General features: G+C 49.8%; 1 protein-coding gene across 2 annotated transcripts in view; it reads right to left on the minus strand.

Moving 5' to 3' along the window:
• KAZN (kazrin, periplakin interacting protein) overlaps positions 1-17,037 on the minus strand; it is a 228,395-nt gene that overhangs the window by 4,818 nt on the left and 206,540 nt on the right. Inside the window, exons 1-3 of one of the 2 annotated variants that reach the window (XM_059487384.1) lie at positions 16,006-16,195; positions 8,125-8,316; positions 126-262 (exon numbers count right to left, since the gene is read on the minus strand). In XM_059487384.1, the coding sequence (XP_059343367.1) occupies positions 126-262; positions 8,125-8,316; positions 16,006-16,162 (486 nt within the window). In that variant the 5' untranslated portion in view covers positions 16,163-16,195. Of the gene's footprint in view, positions 1-125; positions 263-8,124; positions 8,317-16,005; positions 16,196-17,037 lie in introns of those variants that run through there. The other variant, XM_059487383.1, reaches the window with a different exon arrangement.

Genomic DNA, 17,037 nt, shown 5'->3' on the forward strand with positions numbered 1-17,037 from the left:
TGCTGTGGTCATCCCAACCCCTCAAGAGCCCAGCTGGGGCTTTAGTGGGATTTTGCCAGACTACAAACCAGCTTTCCCACTCAGCCCTCTGTGCCACGAGAGCACAGCGTGGGCTCTGCACTCACTTTCCTGTGCTGCTCGTAGTTGCGGATGAAGTCGCGGAGCTGCTCCTCCCGGCTCTCCAGCGTGGCGTACAGCTGCTGCATCTGGCTCACCAGGTCTGTCTTCTCCCCCTTCAAGCGCTTGCGGTCGGCTTTCATGGCTGTGGGAGACAGGGTCACTCCAGCATGGCAGCCCCTTGGCTCCATCTCTTTTATTTTTCATGGAAAAAGCATCAAAATTGCAGTTCTAAGGGTTGGGCTGGGAGAAGATGCGCAATTCACCCCCATTGCTGCACCCTTCAAAACGCTCCTCATCACTGCCCATGCTCCAAGGGGCAGCTCAGACCTTGGAAAAGGAGGCTTGGGAGCAAAACTGCAGCCTCAGCCTCAGGGCCTGGCACAGGAAAACCTGCTGCTCTCCTTCCAGGATAAATAAACCACAACCAGTTTATTTTTAGCAGTGAGGCAGATTCCAGAGTGCTCCCATGAGCCCAGGGCACGGCTCTCTGGGTGTCCCCATCCCCTTCCAGCTCAGGGATTCTGTGTTGGGATGAGGGGATGGAACAGAGGCACGTGGGATGTGCTGGGTGTTTCAAGGAAGGAGAGGAACCCAAAACCCTCATGTTTCCCCTCCTCATTGCGCCAGTGAGGGATGCTCGCTGACCACCGACCCCAAGACAGCCATGAAAGCCAAATCCAGGGAGAATTACAGAAATCTCATGTAGGACAAGGAGTTTTGGTCACTTCTGTACATCAGTGCTTTACCCAGTACTGAACCTGGTCCTTGGCAGTGCTGCAGAAGTGCCCTGTGGCTCCCTGCTCCAGATACACCCCACATCACCAAAATAATGCCCAGTTTAGGATTCAGATCACAAATATTTCATTATATATCCCTGCTTTCCACCCTGCTAACTCAGGGATGCCATGAAACACCCTCTGCCCCTCCAAATGTCCCTGCACTCATTGTATTGAATTACTGGATCTTGCAAGTTGTTGTTTGTGTTATTCAAAAAACCCTAAATGCCCCCAAAACTCTCCAGAGAAAAACAACCCCAAAGCCACCAGGGGCTGTGTTTACTACAAAAGCTGCCAGAAGATGCTGCAGCATCACGAGTGGGACATGTCTCCATGCACACATCCAACCTTTCTCCATCAGATTACAGAAATCAAGGCAGCTGTTTCAGCCCACACTGTGTTTTCTACCTGCTGTAATGAGTCACTTCATCTGGAGGTTAAACTGCACGTCAGGAACATTTGGGTTCCTCTCAACACTGTAAGGAAAGGAGGGGGTTTGCAGGTGAGAGGAGAAAAAGATAGGGGAAAAAAATGAGACTAAATAGTGGAGGAAGAGGGAGATGCTTTGAACTATAGAGATTTTTATCTGTTAAAATCCAAGAGATGAAACTCTTTGGACCAACTATTCTGCCAGTAAGCACTGGAGATAAATCAGAACACCACAAACCAGAAAATGAGGTAGGAAATGCTGTAAAAATTCACATTGTCCTGTGACAAGGAGCTCTTGGGAGCCTTCCTTGCCCACTTCAATGAACACGACTCCTCCTGGGACAGCTCGGCCTCTTCCGACACCAGGACTTCCCTTGCTTTATTCCCATCTTAGGAAATTCCTACAGAAACCCTCTAAAAACAATCACAACCACACCCATGCCTTTGAAAAAGCCCTTTCCCACTGCCTGTGTGTACTTAACCACCACTTTCCCCTGCCCAGTTCTTACACAGGAATGAAAAACTTCCTAAAAAATAAAAATTAATGATAAATTGACCAAACCATAGTGGGTCCAGACCCCACAGACACATATGTATCTATATATGTAAAATTTAATTTCCTCAAGGATACTCAGAGGCTCTTACAAAAGTTTAAGTCACATTTGCCAATCTCTGATGCTGGAGGCAACAAAAAGAATCCTAATGAACTTAATTAAATAGTGAGTCCCCTATAGCATACAAACTCCTTTAATTAGTGGCAGTGTACATGGCCCTTAAAGATTTACAGAAAACACTTAATCATTTGCCAATAATAAAAAGAAAATGCTCTGAAGTACTATTAGAAGAAGGGTAACTATATCCCAAGGTTGAATATGCTTTGATATACCAATATTTACCAATATTTATGCCAATGTATCAGTATTACAAGAAGATTATGAGGTTTGGGTATTGAAAGATCAGATTTTTTCCTATTAACCCAACAGGACAATTTACCATTCACTGCATTTCATATTTGAGAGATTTGATGAAATTAACAGACTTTTTTTTTGCTCCCCTCTATTGCTCTCCTTCCTCCAAGAACGATTAGCTCCTAAGCTTAAAGAAGATTTATCAGTCATTTGAGAACTTCATTCCAAGCCAAATTAATAGGAAATTAATTGAAAAAGGCAGGAGAAAAATAAAAAGTGAGGCAGAAGTGAGCTGTGAGGGCTGCCAGCAGCTCCTGGACCGAGCCCCACTTGCTGCAGCAGCTTAATTTGTCCTTAGCAAACAAGCCCAGCTAATTACTCAGTCGGGGAAAACGAGCCTTTGCAATCCATGGCCAGCCAAGGAGGGATAAAGCAGATTTTCCCTGGCTATCGTGTCCATCTGAGGAGGTAAAATGGCTTTTTCCTTTAATCTGATGATCCAGGGCCTGGCTTCTATATCCCAAACCCCCACAAGTATCCAAATAAACTCCCCCAGCCCACTGGCACAGCAGGCTCTGGACAAACCTCTGACCTCTTCATAAACCCAAGAAAAGAAGCAAGAAATCCTAAACCCAGCCCATGAGTGGAAAGTACTTCTCTTACTTGCATTATTCATTTTCCCCTCCCTCCAAAGCACGTGGCAGAACGAGAGGGGGGACCCAGCAGCCCCCCTTGGACTCAGCAGCTCAGCACCAGCCTTGGCACCAAGGGATGGGGGAGATGGGTTGGGATGGGCTGGGTGAACCCCCCAGCTCCCACCACCATCCCCACCTGCACCAGCTCACCCTGCCCTGGTGTTATCTGAGCTTCCACCTCCGGCCACTCGATCCTCTCTCGGTCCTTTGGGAGAAGGATGATGGACACAGAGGTAACGGGACCAGCTCTGAGCTGGGCCCCTCCTGCAGCCACAACAACTAAAATCCACCCCCTCACTCAGCACCTTTTATTCCCAGTTCTACATGAGGAGCCAAAATCCAGTGGCTCCATTAGAGAGGCACAGCCCTGTCTGGGACAGCAGCAGGGCTGGAACCACCCAGTGATGCCACCACTGGCCCCAGGCTGACCTCACCATCCAACAGCTTCCAGCTGGGAATTACCTCCTGTATCCTAAACCCAGGCATCCCCCCCAGGATGGGGGCTGTTCTAAATACTCCCTTCTCTCTTTGAGATTAATAGTGTCAGATGAAGGGGATACCAATTACAGAACATCCTGATGTGGAAGGGACCCACAAGGATCACTGATGTCCAACCCCTGGCCCCACCACCCAGCCACCGTTCCCTTAGAGGACATATGAATAATAATTAGTTTCACTACCTTTATTAATGTGATATTAGATGAAAAACTACGGCTTGAACCATAGAAGCAGCATCTCTGCCTAGTTTCACATTCCTGGGATGAGGCAGCAATGCCCAGATACACACCAGGGCACTGACAGAAGATGCAGCACACCCCAGAACTCCAAAGAGCAGCTTCCCATGACTCCCATCCACTTCCAAGTCCTTCTCTCACCCCACACAATGTGAATTTTCATGCCAGGAACAGAATCAGAGCTGACTTTCTCACTTACTGAATCACACACTCATTTTCTGATGCAGGGCAGGGCCTCCTTGGGGAGCATGGCTGAACCCCAGAGACCCCCTGTGCAACAAGAACGTGCAAACCCATCCTGTCCCATTAACATTTACTTAATTCCTCCTGTTTCTTCCTTGTAGCCATGAAATCCAATATTGTCACCATGACTAACCCATAAAATCAGGATGGCAGTGCTGCTCCTTGCTTTGCAATTAAAGAGCCCTGTGAGGTCCCTGGGGCAGCTGTCACCAGCAGGAAGATCTTGACATTGAAAATATCAACATTCCATGGTGTCAGGCAGAGCCAGCACTCACTCCTGGGGCTGTGGAGGTTTGGAGCAGGCAGGAAATTAGAGCCCAATGTCAAATTTCAGGAAAAAGTGAGGTGAGGCAATTCTCCATGAGCAAGTTTAGCTGGTGACAGCCAAGGGCTTTCCAAACCTCACCCAGCAGTCAACGAGCTGATCAATAACTTCTGAAAACTTCAGGTGAGTCTTCAAAGGAGAACAATAGGTTTTCTGTAGTGATCCAGGTCCTTATGGTGGAGATGGCTTCCTTGGCTGGGTCCACAGCTGGAACATCCATCAGTCAGGACATCCATCTATCCAGGACATCCATCCAGTGGGACAGCCATCTTCTGGGACACCCATGTGCCAGGTGACACATCCTTCTGGGATATCTATCTGATGCCACCTCATCTTCTGGAACATCCATCCACTGGAACACCCTTTCTTTATTACTCACCCGCTCACTGCAGCAAGTTGAGGGTGCTGTGGATCTCTGTATGAGACTTTGCCCAGCCCAAATACTATTTCTGAAGAATCACAGCTTTGAGCTGAAGGTGAGAGAAGGAGAAAACCAGGCTACAACCCATTCATGGAGCAGACACAAAGTTGGTTCATGCCTTTCCAAGCAGCAGGGAAAGCCAGCCTGAGGTTTCCAGGCTGGCATCAAAAAGGAAACAGAAACCAGGTTTGCTCTCAGTGTGATAATCCCACAGGCAAGCTCCAGCAGATTGGATAAAGCTTCCCAGAAATGAGGTTTGTGCCATTAGCCCACATGCTCATGGATGTCTCCCAGCCAAGAGGCTCCTCAAGTCCCCCAGGCACTTGGGCACAGTCCCTGCCCACAGCAGGAGCAGCAGTAATAAAGCTGTCTGCAACTTCTCCCATCAGGGATTTCCACACCAGAAATCCAGACCACATCCACACCTTTCCAGTCAGGATGGGGGAAATAATAACTGCACAAATGCTGGAAGCACAATTCAGAGTCCCAGATGTGGCAGAAGTGGAGAGGGAGGTAGGATGTAGCACGATGGGATTTTAATTGGATGATAATGGAATAAAAAAGTGCAAGAGATGGAATTGGCCCAGGAAAAAAGGTGGATTAAAGATGCACAAAGCACATGCTGACAGAAATAAAGGAACTGGTGGAGTTGCTCCTGCAGAGCACCCTGTGCTGGGCCAGATCCCTGCCCCTACCCTGCACAGCAAGGACATGGTAAACAGCACAGGGAAGATGCAGCACAGGCTTATCAGCTTTATCCTGTGCCAAATGCTGCTGAGAAGGGCTGGAAATGCATCTCCAAAGGGGGACAATGAACCCACCCTTCATGGAGCCCATCACAAACCAAACCCTGTGTGGCTGCGCAAAGTAAAGGCTCTTAAAAACTGCTGGAACCCCCAAAGCAAACCTGAGCAGCAAACCCTCTGTGCTTCCCTCTGCAGCACAGCCCAGCAAGCCAAGATCCCTCTGAACCAGCTGCACTGCACTTCCAGGCTCAGAGCCAGCAATGATGACAGATTTCAATATAATTTATCTGCTAATGACATTCCACAGGACCCACCATGGATTGTGGGTCTGCTGCAGCCTCTGCTGCTGGTGTGGGGCAGCCTTTGGTGAGGAGGATGTGGGGCTGGGGATGCAGGGCACAACTGACACAGATCCCTGAACTACAGGACAGTGTGGCCAAGGTTCCCTGTGCTCCTGGCACAGCCTTATCCCACACTCAGAGCCATGGTTTCCCCACTGTGTCCATCAGCAGCTCCATCTCCCCTGGCAGACCCAGCCACCAGGCGCCGTTTTCCCTCCACTTTTGGCTACGTTTCTCTCTGCACAATTTTTCACAGAAAAGAAAAAGGATTTTTTTCCCCCTCCAGCTGCTGAGCTCGTTTTCAAGTTATCCATCTCAGTCACTGCTGCCAAGCCTGCTCTGCTGCCCAGAGCCTCCAGCCCAGATCCAGCCTGGACAACTTTCCCAAAACCACATAAGCTTCTCAATATTGCAGGACAGGGAAGGAGCATCAATTGAGAAAAGCTTCTTGTTGTGTGCCCATCCAAGTGTCAGCTGAGATTCTCTCTTCCTAGCCACCACACCTGCAGAGAACTCCTGGAAAACCAAGCTCAGAGGCTTGAATATTGGCAAACAAAAGCCCAATAAACCCCCAACATTATATTCCTTAAATACTCTCAATTTTCAAGCCAAACTCACTTTTTCTCTGGGCTATCCTCCACAGAAGCATTGCAGCTTCTGAGATGACTTCTTACTCTTATTTTTTTTTTTAACTAGTTTTATAATAGTTCTGCTTTTCTGCATTTTGCATTTATCAGCACATCCCCCCTGCCCCATCCACATGGAGCAAATATTGCCTAATTAAGACTTTTCTCCTCCAGTTACAATTCTATAAACCCAGAGCATTTCCTGCTGCCTGAGGCTGCAGTGGTGGTGTAGGGGGAGACAAGATTTTGTAGGTATTTTCTCTGTTGCTGATTTATAAGGATATTTTTGTACATCAGAGAGTGATAACAAAACTTCCTGAAGTCCTTTCCCCAAATACTGACTCAGCCCAATTCCCTGTGCCTTGGAGCATCTCAGCATCCTGGGCAGGGGGAGATGCAGAGGCCCCACAGCTCCCCACGTGCTGCTCAGCCTCTGAGCCTGAAAACTTTTGACAGCTTCTCCTCATAATCCTCAAATATGAGCTGACAAGTGCAAGTTACACTTGGCATGCTGGGGATTTCAGATGATATTTAGAGCCAGGGTTTGACGAGTGAGAGCCTTCCCTGCCCAGGATCATCCCCTGGCTCCAGCTAACAAACCATCCTGCCTGCATTTATTGGCAGCTTGGTTTTAGAGCAGAAAAGCTGCAATGTTGTATTTTGCTCCACACACCCCAGTCCCAGGGTTTGCTGTGCTGGTAAGGAAGGGGGAGCACAGTCCCAGCTGACACAAAAACCCCCAAGGGCAGGCATGGAGGAAGGAGGAGAGCCTGAATGTCACCTGGAGGGAACCCCATGTGGGACAAGGAAAGCTGCAGTCACCAGGAAACTCACAGCTTCCCTCCTGCAAGTCTGAGGGGCTCAAATCCAACCCAAAGCCCATCACCAGCTGCATTTCAGCTGCTGCCTTGGCTCTGTTCTACAGCTGTGGAAGAATTCCTTTGCAGTGGTGCAATCAGCCCTCACATCCCATTTCCCAGCCCATGGCTGCACCCCAGTCCTTGCCAGCCCCACTCCAGCCCTGGCTGGGACAGGAGAGCAGGGGAGTCCCAGAGACACCAAACCCCCAGCAGGAGCAGCTGAGGAATGCACTCTGCAGAGCCCAAGTGAAAATGTTGGCTTTTCCTTCCCTCATTAATCAACATTTTGAAAGTTGAGGGTGCCTGGGAGAGGTGCAGCTGAGGGAGATACAGCCCTTACCTGTGGAAACCCAGAGCACTGGGAATATTTCTGTGTCTGCTCTGGGCTGCCCTGACCCCCAGGGCAGCACTGACTCTGACCCTCATTCATGGAGAAAGTTTCCCAGATTTCAAGATAGACTGGAACCCAAAAAAGTGTGAAATAGATTATAGAGAGTAGTGTAGGTGTATCACTTGGTGAGACATTTAGATTTGGGGATTTTTAGTGTGTTGTGCATGGCAGCAAGATGGAGGGCACAGGGTGTTGTCCTGGGTTTCTTCTTCATGCTTCTTCCTTCTCCATGGGTTTGGGTGGCATTTTGTAATTGGGCAGAAAAGTCCCCATTGCAGCTCTGTGGGATCAGTTATTGGGTTAATAATCTAGATGTCAGTTCTTAATTGGAAAGTTTAGATTTAAAAGACTTTGTACCAAGAGATTGTTGGCCATTTTGTGCCTCCTAATGAAAAGCTGCAGAACTCACAGTAGTGAGACTGTTTTAGTGATAAGAAACAATAAACACCTGAGTGTGAACATGAACTGCTGTCTCAGTGCCTTCAATCCCCAGAGAAACCCACACTTACCCTGCAGAGCCTCCTTGGCACGTGCCAGCTCCTGCTCCTTCTGTGCCAGCTGCACCTTCAGCTCGGTGGCCGAGAGCACCTCTGGGGATTTGCTGCCGTGGGTCTCCTCCAGGTCCTTGCTCAGCATTTCCTTCATTTGCCGGAGCAGGTGCACCTCCTCCTGCAGCTGGGCCACCTCCTCCCGCAGCAGCGCTGGAGGAAGAAGGGACACAATGGCAGGAAGTGAGAGCCAGGTCCGGCACAGCCCCAGCTCCTGCTGCAAACCCAGACCCTGGGGAAATGCTGCTGGGATTTTCTGAGCCCCCGCTGAAGGGAGGAAGTGATGAATCTGACTCCATGTTCTTAGAAGGCTAATTTATTATTTTATGATCTATATTATATTAAAGAATACTAAACTAAACTAAACTAAACTATACTTGGGTGCTGGTTGACGGCCAGTTGAATATGAGCCAGCAATGTGCCTTGGTGGCCAAGAATGGCTCCTGGCCTGTGTCAGGAATGGTGTGGCCAGCAGGAGCAGGGAGCTCATTCTGCCCCTGTACTGGGCACTGGTGAGGGCACACCTTGAGTGCTGTGTGCAGCTATGGCCCCTCAGTTTGGGAAGGATGTTGAGATGCTTGAGCATGTCCAGAGGAGGCAACGAGGCTGGTGAGGGGCTGGGAACACGAACCCTGTGTTTGAAGGAGCTGGGGGTGTTTAGCCTGGAGAAAAGGAGGCTCAGAGGAGACCTTATTGCTCTCTACACCTTCCTGAAGGGAGGTTGCAGACAGGTGGGGTTGGTCTCTGACAGAACCAAAGGACAAAGTCTCAAGCGATGTCAGGGAAGGTATAGGTTGGATATTAGGAAAAAATTTTTCACAGAAAGAATAATAAAGTACTGGAATGCTTTTCCCAGGGAGGTGGTAGAATCACCATCTCTGGATGTGTTTAAAAAAAGGCTGGACATGGCACTTGGTGCTATAGTCTAGGTGAGGTGTTAGAGCATGGGTTGGACTCGATGATCTTAGAGGTCTCTTCCAACCTCATTATTCTGTGATTCTGTAAAGAATTCAGAAAGGATACAGACAGAAGGCTAAAAGATAATAATGAAAAAATTCGTGACTCCCTCCAGAGCCTCGACACAGCTGGGTCATAATTGGCCAATAAGTAGAAATAATTCATATTAAACCAATGAACAATCAACTGTTGGTAAACAATGTCCAAACCACATTCCAAAGCAGCAAAACACAGGAGAAGCAAATGAGATAATATTGTTTTCCCTTTTCTCTGAGGCTTCTCAGCTTCCCAGGAGAATCCTGGGCAAGGGGATTTTTCCAGAAAACATGGCAGTGACAGGGCAGCCCCTCCCTGCTGGCAAACCTGCACCACATGGGACTGGAGAAGGAGGATGGGATGGATGTGATGGGAAGGCACTAGGAGAAGGCAGGGAGCCTCCACTGGGTGATGGCTTTAGCATTAAAAAAATAAAAATAGTTGTTACTATGTAATAGTAAGAAGAAACCAAGAAGGACTTTCCTATCCAAAGCACCCACTGACAGGGCTGGGGTCCAACAGAGTCTCCTGAGCTCCCACACATCTCAGCTCTGCCTCCAGCCACCCACATGCTCAGGGAACACTCAACAAAACCACTGTGAGACTGGGAAAGGGAAGATGACGCTTCCATCCACAGCCCCAAATCCTGAATTTTGCAGATTTACACCCAGTGATTGCTCACTCCTCCAAGCTGCTACACTGCAGGAGTATCCTGGCACAACCCAGCTGGGATCTCCTCCATATGAAGCACTGGAGGAAAGCTCCAGCACCTCATTTCCTACAGCTGCACCCACTATTTAGTGCAATAAAGTGCTTTTCTGCTATTTCCACATTGCACCCATCACCCTCATCCTGCAAAACACTTTCAGGCTGTGCAGGTGCCACTGCAATCCTTCCTCTGAGTCTGACTTTGCTTTCCCTCCCCTTTAAAAACAGGTGTAGAAAAGCTTTTTCACATCCCAGATTGGCTTATTGATTTCATAGAATCCCAGAATGGTTTGGATTGGAAGGCACCTTAAAGACCCTCCAGTCCCATCCCCTGCCATAGGCAGGGACACTTTCCAGTAGATTGAGTTGCTCTAAGTCCAGCCTGGACTTGAACACTTCCAGGGGTGAGACATCCACATCTGTATTGGAAATTATTCCAATACACATCCTCTTAAGTTGGCATCATGGACATGGGGAGAAAAAAATGCCCCCATCAGCACCCACGTCACAATTACCAGAAAAACAAAACAAAAATTAAACCCAAACACTTCCTCTCCAAATCACCATGGCTGTGTCCTTTCCCCAGTGCCCCTGAGTAGCAGTGAGCCTGGAGGACACCAAGGGGACATGGAACACAGGGATTTTTCTCCTTGTTCTTCCTCAGGGCCGTTTCCTGTCTGGCTGGGGAGGTGACGCTGGTGGCAGGACAGGGAGAGCAGCAGGACAGGGCAGGGAGAGCAGCAGGATGGGGAGAGCAGCAGGACAGGACAGGGAGGGCAGCAGGACAGGGCAGGGAGAGCAGCAGGATGGGGAGAGCAGCAGGACAGGGCAGGGAGAGCAGCAGGACAGGGCAGGGAGAGCAGCAGGACAGGGCAGGGAGAGCAGCAGGACAGGGCAGGGAGAGCAGCAGGACAGGGCAGGGAGAGCAGCAGGACAGGGCAGGGAGAGCAGCAGGACAGGGAGGGCAGCAGGACAGGACAGGACAGGGAGAGCAGCAGGACAGGACAGGACAGGGAGAGCAGCAGGACAGGGAGAGGCAGCAGGACAGGACAGGGAGAGCAGCAGGACAGGACAGGGAGAGCAGCAGGACAGGACAGGGAGAGCAGCAGGACAGGGAGAGCAGGACAGGACAGGGAGAGGCAGCTCCCCCCCGGCAGCTGCGCCAGGAAGGCAGAAAATCTGCTGCACATACTTGAAATGCTTCCCCAATGAAAACTGGCACGGCCCCATTCTGTAAATTATTTAGCAATAAAGTCACTAATGAGGAACAGTCGAGCTCCGGGCTGGGGGGGGTTTGGTGCAGCCCAAAGTGATTTCTTGAAATCCGTGCAAAAAGCAAGAACTGGAGGAGGCCAAGGCCAACAGGATCCTCCCCAGGGATGGGAGGAACACAGTGTGATCCCTCCAGCCTCTGGGAACCCTGAGAGGATGTGAGGGCTCACACATGGTGGAGTTTTTGTGTGCAAAGCCCAGCAAACACCTTCCCCAGCCACAGAAAGCCCCCTGCAGCCCCACAAAGTACCCCTGGCTGCAACAAATTGGTTTTTTTTCCCCCCTGATAACTTATTTTCACCTTTCCTTACATGCCACTTCATCAAGGGCTATTCCTGGGAAAAAAATGAACCAGCAGATGAGGATGGAGGCAGGGCAGCTTGCACAGGGTTGAGTGATCCCAATGGATTCCTGCAAATTGCAGCATTTTGGTGGGAACCAAGAAAATCCCTGCACAGCAGGAAGTGATCTGGGACAGGGAGAGGGGAAACAAGACCAAGGACAGACAGAATTCCAGAGGGGTGCTTGGGTGCTGTAATCACTGCCCAGTGCAGCTCTCCAAAAATGCACTGACCCACTCTGCTCACAGTTAGAAACTCTGAAAAAAGGGAAAAGCATCTCTCCTCCTAAACAGGCAACAAGGGAATTTCATCCCCACTTAGTACTCGGCTCCTGATCCAGGCAGAAACCGCTGAAGGATTAAAATCTGAGATCTGTGAGAAGCTACAGATGTAATCTGGAGAGAAACATGCAGCACCATGCTCCTCATGCTGGCTGCAAGCCAAAGCCTATGGAGAACCTGAATTATTGATCAGCCATACATCCAAAATTCTTGCTGTTTTAGACATATAATTTGAGACAGACACACACACATAGATATATATACATGTAGAAAAAAGGATTATGCTTTGCAATATATAGTTATATTTGCTACATATACATTATTATATATATGGCAAAGCCAAATCCAGTTTAAATAAATAAATATTTTTTTCTCTGATAACTTATTTTCACCTTTTCTTACATGCCACTTCATCAAGGGCTATTCCTGGGAAAAAAAATGAACCAGTAGATGAGGATGGAGGCATCCAAATACATCCCAAATTCTTGCTTTTTAGACATATAATTTGAGATAGACACATATATATATGTAGAAAAAAGGATTATGCTTTGCAATATATAGCTAGTTTTGCTACATATACATTATTATATATATGGCAAAGCCAAATCCAGTTTAAATATATATATATATATATATATATATATCTTTTTTTTTTCCCCCTGAAAACTTCTTTTCACCCTTCCTTACAGGCCACTTCATCAAGGGAAAAAAAATGAACCAGTAAATACATTCAAAATTCTTGCCTTTTAGATATATAATTTGAGATAGACATATATATATATATATATATAAAAGGATTATGCTTTGCAATATATAGCTAGATTTGCTACATATACATTATTATATATATGGCAAAGCTAAATCCAGTTTAAATATATATATATATATATATATATATATGTAAAATTGGGAAGCACAATCCATGCAGCCAGGGGTTGATAGGAAAATCCCTCTTTCCAACTCCCTCTCAGGGCTCCTGAAAATGTCATGGAGTCACAAACTGGTTTGGATTGGAAGGGAGCTTAAAGCTCATCTTGTTTCATGGGCAGGGACACCTTCCACTATCCCAGGATGCTCCAAGCCCTGTCCAGCCTGGCCTTGGACACTTCCAGGGATGGGGCAGCCACAAATTCTCTGGGCACACACCTGTAATGACACCTTTGTACAGGATTTCCATCTCTCCAATGCTTCCTCTGGTATTCTGCCCACCAAAATCTCACCAATTCTCCCCCTCAAAGCACTGCTCTCCATCACTCTTCTCCAAGCTTCCATCCCAACCCTCCAGCACCTCCTGCTCACAAGGGTCCTATGGAGAAATCCCCTGTTATTGGCATAATTTGCATTAAAAGACTCAGCTTGAAAGGGAAATTTCAGCTTAATTTTAAAACAGGGGGGAGAAAACCCTCACTGCTGTGCCAGGTTTAAGTACCCAAATAAACGACCCAAAACGCGCAGGCAGCTCTCAGAGATTGTTACAGACAAGTTCCAATAGCTGGGAAAGTGGGGTCAATTATTCAGGCACCTCATTTCAGCCTCTGCTTCTTCCACATCCAGAGGGCTGAGGGAGGGTGTCCATGGAGTTCCTATCAGCTGGATGGAGCTGTGCCCCCACCTGAGGCTGCAGAGGAGTCTGCAGTGAGCATCAGCCCTCTCTAGCAGGGACCAGGCCCAGTGCCCCTCACCAGGGACTCCTCACACCCCCCAGCATGATGCAAAAGCAATCAGGAGGAAATTATATTTTAAAGGCTTTTTTTTTTTGCAGTTCAGCCTCACAACTGTCACTATATCAGAGTGCAAAGTTAAATTTGTCATTAGGAATCACCTCCTAAATGCAACAACCTCAATGTGAAAGGCTTCCACAGCACTTTCCCCACAATATTTTTGTCCCTTTTAAATTTTCCCTCCTCTTTTTAATCTTTTTTTGGAGGGGAGGGGAATTGGGTGCTTTCTGTAATTCTGACTACCTAGAGGAGGAGATATTGCCTTGCATGAACAAACCCCATCACTCATTCCAACCCCTTCTACACCTGCTGCAAGTGGGCAGAGATGAAATGAATGCAATTTAAACATTTCCCAGACCAACTGATGAAAACTACCATTCCCACTGAAATAATTGGCTGTTAATTATATTTTAGTTGATCACATTAAACTTCCATGACACTGCTGGATTCAGCATCCTTTATGCTTCAACCACTGATAGGTGTTAATAGACAACATCAATGAGATTTTTTCTTTTTCAAATTGTGGTGAACATCTCCAGACAGCATTTGGGGCTGAAGTTTCCACTCCTGCTCCTGCAAATCCCATCTTGGACTCCTCTGGGCAGCAGACCAACCCTCCATGCAGCAGCAAAGCCTTTTACTGGCCTTGGAACAGGCACCACTTTAAAGAACATCCATTTAAAAGCCTTTTTTTTCCATGTAACTCAGCTGACACGATTGCTGTACACGCATTTCTGCCTTTGGAGGGGACATATTAAAAATGGATGCAGAACAAACGGCGAGGCTCGTGTGGGTGAATCAGTATCTCAGGTGAAACCTGAATTTTGTGCTGCTTTGGTGAGTTTGACAGTGAGATGGTTTTTGCTTTGCTGGGCACAAGTCAAGGGTGTGTTTTTATCCAGAACATCAGCAGGATAAATATACATGTACACAGACCTCTGTCCTAGGATGAGAAATGCAAGGGTCATAGAGAACCGTACTAGAAAAAAATAAAGATTGAAGACTCAGGGATGAGCTCAGTTTGTATTTTAAAGAGCATCTCAACCCCTCTGATTTTTAAGTAGCTTCTCAGCTTGGGACCTCCTTCTTGCAAAGGTGCAGAAAGCTGGAGAGGGATTTCTGACAAGGGTCTTGAAGTGACAGGACAAGGGGGAATGGCTTCCCACTGACAGAGGGCATCTTAGATGGGATACTAAGAAGAAATTCTTCCCTGTGAGGGTGGGGAGGCCCTGGCTCAGGTTGCCCACAGAATCCGTGGCTGCCTCATCCCCAGAAGTGTGTGATGCCAGACTGGACAGGGCTTGGAACAACCTGGGATAGTGGAAGGTGTCCCTGCCATGGCAGGGGGTGGGATGAGATGGGCTTTAAGGTCCCTCCAACCCAAACCATTTATAAGAGAACCCAGCTACTGCCACTGCCCAGGCCTTGCTGGGGCAAAGCCAATACACCCAACCTCTTCCTTTGGCACCTGGGCACCACGATGGACTCACAGTGGCTCAAACCAAGCCCCCTTTCCACCCCACAGCATCATCTCCTCAAGGGGATAAGCACAAGGGTCTGATTTGGTAAATCACCACTTCAGCCCAGCCCTGCTGTGCACCCCAAGCACATCCCTCAGCAGCACCATGGCACTCCATGCCCTCAGAGGAGCTGTCACACCCAGTGCTCCCTCCCAGGTGGGTATCAGGGCACTCAGCAGAGCCTCTCGGATTAATAAAATGAATTCTGCCTTTGCACACCTATCTCTTACTTTTAAATAAGCTTTTATTTCCATCCTGTGCTGCTGCTGCTGCAATGCTATGAGTGAGCAGTCACACCTGGCCACAGACAATCCATAAGAATTTCAGGTTAAAGCTTTCACCCCGTGACAGCAAATCCTTGCAAAGACCACTTTGACCATTTCCTGAGTTAGACACCAGCCTGTGCCCACATGGTCCCAGCTCTGGGACAGGACCCCAGCCACACACACTGACCCATGCCCCATCACCCAGCTGGGGCAGGAGGTGCTTGCCAAGTTAGCCCCATGTCCTGGCATTCCTCACCCCAAAAATAAAGATTATTTCCACCACGCAGTGTCCCAGTGTCTGCCCTGCCCTGCCCACACGCTGCTGGGTGTCTCACAGGGAATATAAGTAAATAAAACCCCGTTTAAACCCCTGTGCAGGCCGGCGGGAGGGTGCGCAGAGCGGTGTGGGGGCCAGGCCGGGGGTGTGGAGGCTGCCGGCAGCACCCACCGCAGAAAGCCACGGGCTGTGGGCTGCGACCCCCGGGGCTGGCTCCGAGCCCTCCAACCCCTCCGGGAGCCAGGCAGGACTGCGGGGAACCGGGGGCCGCATTCCCGGCCCTCCGGGGAGCCCCTGGCCGGCCCTCTGTGGGGACAGCACGGCCACCACCGCCACCGCCACCTCCGCCACCCTCCCCGCGGCCCCGGCGCTGTTTCGTTTCCAGGAGGAAGCGAGCTGCAAGCACAAAGCCAGCGAGGGAAAGCTCCGAGCGCTCCCGGGGAGCCCCCGCGGACCCCCTTACCTGCGTGAGGGCAGCACAGCGCCCTGCCCGCAGCACCGCCCGCGGCCGCTCCTCGCCGTGCCCGGCCCGCCGGACAATGGGCCGGGCGCGGAGCGGAGCCCGGCTGGCAGCGGCGCGGCCCCGCCGCGCTCTCCTCCTCCTCACGCTCCGACTTCATGGCGGGGCACGGCGGGCCCGGGGCCGCGGCGGGGTCCCCGGTGGGCGGCTCCTCGCCGGTGCCGCGCGGAAGTGCGGCCAGCGCTACCTGCGCCGGGAATTTGACCCCTCGCCGCTCGCTTGATGTCACACGGCTCGGAGGAGTGGCTCTGCCCCGCACTGCCCCGGCCGCGGCGGGACGGGGGCCCCACAAGACTCCCGGAGCCCCGGGGCCGAGCAGGAACCCGCGGGCGGCCGGCGGCGGAAATGATTCCCGGCTGGAATCATCCATCGCTCCCGCCGCTGCCACCCACCGAGCGGCCACAGCCGGGTCCCCGGGGCTCTGTCGCCAGCGCTGTTCGCGATACTCGGAGCCGGCAGCACCGGGGAAACTGAGGCGGGAGGGTGGCGAGGCAGCGGCCCCGGGGCTCGGGCCAGCTCGTCCCCACAAGGCAAACACGTGCAGCGTTTTCTCTCGCAATGCAGTTCTTACTTATTTTATGCGGGATGGCGTGAGCAGAGACAAAGCAAAACGCGTTACCTGCCTTTCTGTGATAAAAGCCACATAAAAATACAGCAGAACAACCGAACTCTCTGAAACCCAGCACGCTGGTATAGCTTTTCCATAGATTCATCAAGGCCGGCAAAGACTTCCAAGATCAAGTCCAACTCTTAACCAAATAGCACCATGGCCACTAAACCATATGGCAGTGTCTCATCTGCTTGGTTTCTGAATACTTCTAGGGATGACAACTCCACCACTTCCCCTGAGGAGCCGGGTCCAGTGCCTGACCACTACTTCAGTGAGGAAATTTTACCTAATACAAATATTTTTGTTTCCTATGGCGCACGGTGCACTGTTATATGCCCTCACCCTGCTGCCTAGGCTGCCTGTTT

The sequence above is a fragment of the Ammospiza nelsoni genome, chromosome 22, assembly GCF_027579445.1.
Source record: "Ammospiza nelsoni isolate bAmmNel1 chromosome 22, bAmmNel1.pri, whole genome shotgun sequence".
Lineage (NCBI taxonomy): Eukaryota > Metazoa > Chordata > Aves > Passeriformes > Passerellidae > Ammospiza > Ammospiza nelsoni.